This window comes from Athene cunicularia (assembly GCF_003259725.1).
Source record: "Athene cunicularia isolate RWA chromosome 1 unlocalized genomic scaffold, athCun1 chr1_part2, whole genome shotgun sequence".
Lineage (NCBI taxonomy): Eukaryota > Metazoa > Chordata > Aves > Strigiformes > Strigidae > Athene > Athene cunicularia.
The window spans coordinates 781,630-787,764 of NW_020799092.1; the positions used below are offsets into that span (position 1 = coordinate 781,630).

A 6,135-nucleotide genomic window follows, 5' to 3' on the forward strand; every position below is an offset into this window, starting at 1 on the left:
TTGGCCTCTCTCTGTTGTCATCTGGCACTAAAAATTATCTGCAGAGAAAAGTACTGGGCTCCATACCTAGGTCTTAATTTCTTCCCTCACTAAACCATTATTACTAATTACTGCTTCTAGGTGCTTAAACCATTTCAACGATGCTGTTAAATGCCCAGTGTTAATTTAATAGCTAAGTATCTGGGTTTCCTCGTATGAGGAGCTCTCAGAGTGTCTCCCACAGAAGCAAAATCCAGCCAGCCCTGGCTGTGGTCTATACAAGAGAGGCAGCAGAGGAGTATCAGGAGATTGAGACCAGCCAGCAGAAGAACAACATCAAGAAAAGCACCATGATCATCTTAGTTGTGTTTTCTGGGCTGAAAGCTAAGAAAGTCTACTGATGACAGCTTGTAGCCAGGAATGTACCTGGAATCCTTCTACCACCCCAAATCAGATGGGATGGTATAAGATACAGAAGAATTAGTCACATAGATTAAAATGAAACAATAGCATGATTAGCCTGGAGTCTGGAATTAAACAGATGCAAATGCATCGGTCCCATATCCAAGGATGAAACCTGGGATTGCAAAACCACCAGAACCAAAGTTAAAAAACGCCTCTTGTTCATTATCCATGGCATGGACTCAACTGATTTTGAGCCAACAGTTTAAAAAGGGCTCCTCTCCACCCAGTTTTTCAGTAACAGGGCACTAAGGATCGCAATCACATTTCTGACAGGTAGCACAGTTAATGCATTTATTTCTCGTTGGCAGTCTTGGCAAACAGGCTGAGCGCTGCAAGAGGTCGCCTGTCCATCATGTGTGTGAGGTCTCACAAGGTCACAGCACGGGGCACATCAGCCTGATGCTGATGGGAAGCAGATTACACCAAAGCTGGTGTGCTCACTGCAAGCCTTCTCCCCTTGGCCACTCAAAATGTGGTGTGGTTTTATGATTACTCATTCTACAAATGGTTCACTTTGACATATACTGGGTTAAATCATGGAAAACGCACACCTGGAAAGTGCTTGGTGTGAAAACTCCATCCTACCCGAGTTTAAGATACTCTGATCCAGCCAATAGCGCGCAACACGTCCAGCGGGCTAATTTGTAGCTATTGTTTTTCAGCTCTGTGGCAATCACAGCTCCTCTCTGAGAGTCAAGCTTCTGGCGCCAGTCTACTCCATTGCAATACTGAAAGGAGAATCAAAACTAGGGTCAACCTAACAAGCCAGCAGCAGTCATCTCTTCAGCCATCTTGACATCACGTAGGGAAATTTCTTCTATCCACCTTATGAGACCATATGAGGGAGTGCGGAGAGCAACCTACAGGGAAAGCCCTTGCACTGGAAAGGGAGAAATGCAAACAGCAGGAACTGGCTGACATCTGTGGCACTGAAGTATGTGAGGGCAGAGAGTTCATGAGGGAAGCATGGGGACAGACTGGCTATTGTGCCAAACACCTGGGGACAAGGGGGTTCAAACCAGCTACCTCGCATCTCAGGGAGAATCCCATCAGCACTGCTTGTCCACTGAAGTTATACTCTTTTGGTGGAACGTAGCCACCTGGGGGACACTGCCAGATATTTGTCTCATCTTGCCTGCTGTAACTGGCATGTCAGGCAGCAGTGAAACAGTTAAAGCTAGCTTTGGGATCCCGTTCTTCCTCACCCTGGAATCCCACTCATTCAGTGTTTTGATGTTGATGAATGACACTTCTCCATTAGCTCCTGTCATCACTCCATCATGTTCACAGCGGACAATGAGATCTATATCATCTCCCAGCTTCCATCTTCGGTATCTGCCAATAAACCATCCAGCTAGTTATTTATGAGCCCTGTTCTCTTCCAGATCCATGCAATCATTTAGCAAAATCCTTTATCCACTATCTGTTCACTGTGAGGATGTTCAAGAATCCCACTCATGGTAAAGCTTCTATCAATAACACTTGTAACTTGTTTTGCCTCTGTATCATGCTGACATTCTGCACTCTTGCCAAACTTGGACAGAAAGAGATCAACATACCTGTATGCAACAGAGGCTACTTCGTTTTTATCCATGTCATCCTCCACAAAGGGGTTTGGGTTGGGAAACTTGTATTTCTCCTTTCCCTGCAGAAGAAAACAAAAGTGCACATTAGGAAAAAAACCTGAGTGAGCTTTCACCCACTGCATAATATTCTCTTACAGCAACAGTAACTAATTTTCCTTACAAACAGTAAAATATTAAGACAGATAAGAAGCCTCATCTTCACATTAGTCACTTTGCTGTAAACAGTACTTCTACTGACACTTCAGCTTCACTAAGTGTACTCAAAAGCCTGCCTGCTTCACCAATGGGACTGAGATTTCTTTATTGTGGAATAAAGATGAAAATCTTTCTACAAGAAAGTCACACTGCTCACCAGAGGTAATCCCACCTCTTTCAAAACTGAAAGAACATCAACATAACATGGCTCTGTCAATCAAAATGCTTCTGTGCTGTATTAAAGCAGCCTTGATGAACTCTCTTCTTGAGACTCTCTGAAACACAGACCCTACTACACAGCACTGCTCAACCGTACCATCCTCAGACACTGCTGTGAGAAGTTATGATTGATGTAGGTGGCTTCCATGGCAAGGTTGCGTGGAGAATTAAAAGAGTTGCCCTCTTCCTGTGGTGGTTCATTGGCTGTTTCACTCACTGTCAGGAGGTCTGTGAAGAAAACCAGACACAAGTGGTTATACTTGGGAGAGTACATCAGCTTCAGTGAGTCTCTAGCCCCACACTGGAGCAGACCAATAGTGAAGTAACCCCCACAACTAGCAAGCATACTGCAGTAATCAGGTTGTTCCAGGGGTCTCAGTTTGGACACTGAGACACAGAATAAACTCAAAAACGCCTAAAGAAAATTAGGCCCTTTAGCTACTGTGACAGAAATTTCTTTCAGGACTTTTCCTCACCAAAATCTGAATTGTCCCTCTTGTCAAAGAAAAGCTTGGATCCAACTCTCTGGACAATGATGTCCCAGGAATAGACAGAGCGAGTGCAGCTCATCAGTGTGGCCAGGATGGCATCTGTGGCAAACACATTCCCTTGGGTCTTGGCCAGCTATGGATACAGGATGAGAAAACTGTGTTTCAGCAGTAAAAACAGTGACCACTTCTTCAGCCAGGATGAGCAGCGTTAGCAAACCAGATCATTAATTTCTTCTCCCATGCTGAGGAAGCTAGACTGGTAGGTGCACCATCAATTCTAGACAAAGTGTGAGGTACTACCCAGCAATCCAGTCCCACCCTCATCCAAACAAGGAAGAAGTAAGCAACCTATTACAAAATGTTAATTGTGTTGGGAAAAAGACATGGTTCCTTATTGCTGATCAGGTCACAGAGAGAAATCTCCAAGTCTTCCTCATCTCCAAAAGCAGAAGCCTTAAGAACCAGGTCTCTGACACTGAAGTTTCTTTCCCAACATAGTTCAAGTACCAGTCTGTTTGCCTTTCCAGAATGACAGCTTTTCCTTGGCTAGTAGTTTTGCATTAATCTAGCTCTGCCTTGGACCTAGGAATACCAGCTAATGTTTCTTTCCTTTTGCAAGATGGGATCTGGAATGTTTATGCCCTTAACTTTGGTCTGACAGTGACAGATGGTTTCTAACAGCATGCACTGAGAAACACACTACTGAGTTCTACAAACCAGTAAATGTACCTTTCGGATAACTGGGTCATCAGTAGTAGTGACGGTATGGAAGATGCGCTTAATGCTCCTCAGTAGTTTCTCATTTCTTGTTGTAATACGGTCAAAAGCTTTGTCATAGTATTCTAGGGCTCCACAGCACTCTCTGTAGAGGTAAGAGGAGGACCATCTTGACATCCTCACCACAGATACCACCACCCACAAACTGCACAGGACCCCTCCGCCACTTTGGGTACCTCAATGAGAACATCTTGCCCTCCTGCTTTCCAAAAATCTGGTCAGTCCAGGAAGCAAACAGCTGTTTTAGGAACTCACATGTCCTGTGGCTCAGACACCTCCAGGTAGCGCATCTTCATCAGCCGAGGGAAATCCATCTCTTCCTTCACCTCCCAATCACTGCGAACTTCAACAGAGGAGTCACGAGGCTTCTGCTGCGCAGCCAGAGGTAGGACAGGTAAGAGAAATGGAGACAGAGCACATCAGGATTTGTGCAAGAGGAGCTGCTCTGTGAGCACAGCCAGAAAAACTGAATCAACACAGAGGGCAGAGAGCTTGCTTGTTTACCTGTGATTTTTGGTCCCATTTCTGCCTCACTCCAAACTGCTTCTGAAACTTCTTCTGTAGGCGCAGACGATCTCTAAAATGGCAAAAGTGAGAAAAGTCATGAAGACAAGTTCTCGATTCCCATGCCACAACCATTCCTACATTTCCAAATTACCACCAAAGAAGCAATGCTTTTAGGCACCAAGCTGCCAAAACATTTGCTAGGCCATCTGCTGATCAAGATGTCCGAGGCATTAAAAGCTCTGTCAGCTCTTTAAATATTTTAATCTCTAAAGATTGTAATGCAGTTTTCAGACAAGTATATGCTCTGCTTTAACTCACCATGCTTACTTTCTAAATAAGATTCAAAAATTCTTCTAGATTCTTAGATAGCTGTTTGAAATCCACGCTTGTAACTTCTGCTGACATCAGCACAACATCAAACTTGAAATATCCTGAAATTCTTCTTTGCTGACTGTTTGCTCTAGTGAGTTCTGTTACACTAATATCATACATTTATCAACAGTATGTTCACACACTCCAACCCAAGTATGGTATGCTCATATCTGCAAGCTATACCTCTCCTTCTGCTTGGCACTCTTTGGCAGTGTCTGCATGCTGAACTGCAGCATGTTCCGACGGTCCTTGTCTCTCCGAAGGTTCCTCTGCAGACATGAAGGAAAGTAAAAAAATAACACTTTAGCTGCAAAGTAATTCTGCACTGCTGAAGCTCTCCTTTGAGCCCGTTTCTGAAAACACACCACCTGTGCAAATCGCATACGATTCCTCTGGTACGCTGTTTTCTGCGTTCGTGCTGTATCCACCAGCTGGAAGCTAGTTTCATCCTCCTCATGGAAATATGCATACTGACTTCCACCACCAAACTGCGACGAGTACTTGTCTGGAAACAAATCAAAGCATCTCGACACCAAGCTTCTAGAAAAAGGACCCTGACACTTTGCCTCCTCCCTCAAAATTCCCTCCAACTGCTTTCACTTAAGTCTGATGCATAAACCAGCACTACTGGTTTACACCAGCATATTCTCTTCCCCTCCATGCCTACCCCAAAAGCCCTAATCATAAGGCAGTACAAAAATCAGGCGTAAGCCCTAAGTAAAGTGAGAGCCCAACAGAGCTCTTGCAGGGGCGAGGCCCACTTTGTAATTTAAGAAGCCTCTCTTGCTGAGGTTCGCAGGTAACCACCAGAGCGGGCGTGAGACATGAAAGCAGGAATGCTGCTTGGAAGAAAAATTTAGGAAACAAACCATAGGAAGAGCCACCAGACAACACATACTTGTATATCTTTTATCCTGATAAGTGGCTCCTGTCCAATCAGCCACCTGAGGACAAGCATAAACAGTCAAAATAAGTAAGTGAGTATTAACATGACACTTCCCCCACCACCTCTGACTTTATATATGCAGGACTTCAAGCAATAGAAGCTAACACTGCTGTATGCTTCAGAATTAATACTTTTAAACTCTCAACTTCACTTGCCAGCCCTGCTAATTATTCAGAACTGTGCTATATGCTAGGACGCACTGCAAAGCATGCCAGACGACCAGCCACAGTAATAAGAAGCAAAGGCCAGTGGCAGCGTGCAAGGGGCAGTATGCCAGAAAGCACATAGGACTCGTTCAGCAGCAGCCCAACCCGCCGTGGCACGATGAAAATACCTTTCCGAGGCGGTCTCCTTTACTGAAGGGCTGGTAGGGCATGTCCCTGAACTGCTCGGGGACGGCGCACGGGCCCCAGCCGGAAGGATTGTCCTGGATCACAGGTGTCACAAACTTCGCCATTTCTTAAACTTCTAGAAGGGAGAAAAAGGGGAAAAAAATCCCAAACCCTAAGCTGCCGCACGGCGAACCCCGCCGCGACACCCGCTGCAGTGGGGCACCCTGCGGGGACCACGGCCTCGCCCCGGCGCAGGCCAGGGCGCA

The 6,135-nt window shown here is 45.4% G+C and overlaps 1 protein-coding gene across 2 annotated transcripts in view; it reads right to left on the reverse strand.

Annotated features, from left to right (window-relative positions):
- Positions 1 to 299: 299 nt before the first annotated feature.
- EIF3D (eukaryotic translation initiation factor 3 subunit D) overlaps positions 300 to 6,135 on the reverse strand; it is a 6,260-nt gene continuing 424 nt past the window's right edge. The window contains exons 2-13 of one of the 2 annotated variants that reach the window (XM_026840956.1): positions 5,872 to 6,005; positions 5,490 to 5,535; positions 4,960 to 5,096; positions 4,775 to 4,860; positions 4,217 to 4,289; positions 3,968 to 4,080; positions 3,665 to 3,797; positions 2,921 to 3,068; positions 2,542 to 2,672; positions 2,004 to 2,089; positions 1,650 to 1,779; positions 300 to 1,172 (exon numbers count right to left, since the gene is read on the reverse strand). In XM_026840956.1, coding sequence (XP_026696757.1) covers positions 1,026 to 1,172; positions 1,650 to 1,779; positions 2,004 to 2,089; positions 2,542 to 2,672; positions 2,921 to 3,068; positions 3,665 to 3,797; positions 3,968 to 4,080; positions 4,217 to 4,289; positions 4,775 to 4,860; positions 4,960 to 5,096; positions 5,490 to 5,535; positions 5,872 to 5,994 — 1,353 coding nt within the window. In that variant the 5' untranslated portion in view covers positions 5,995 to 6,005 and the 3' untranslated portion in view covers positions 300 to 1,025. Of the gene's footprint in view, positions 1,173 to 1,649; positions 1,780 to 2,003; positions 2,090 to 2,541; positions 2,673 to 2,920; positions 3,069 to 3,664; positions 3,798 to 3,967; positions 4,084 to 4,216; positions 4,290 to 4,774; positions 4,861 to 4,959; positions 5,097 to 5,489; positions 5,536 to 5,871; positions 6,006 to 6,135 lie in introns of both variants that reach the window. The other variant, XM_026840955.1, reaches the window with a different exon arrangement.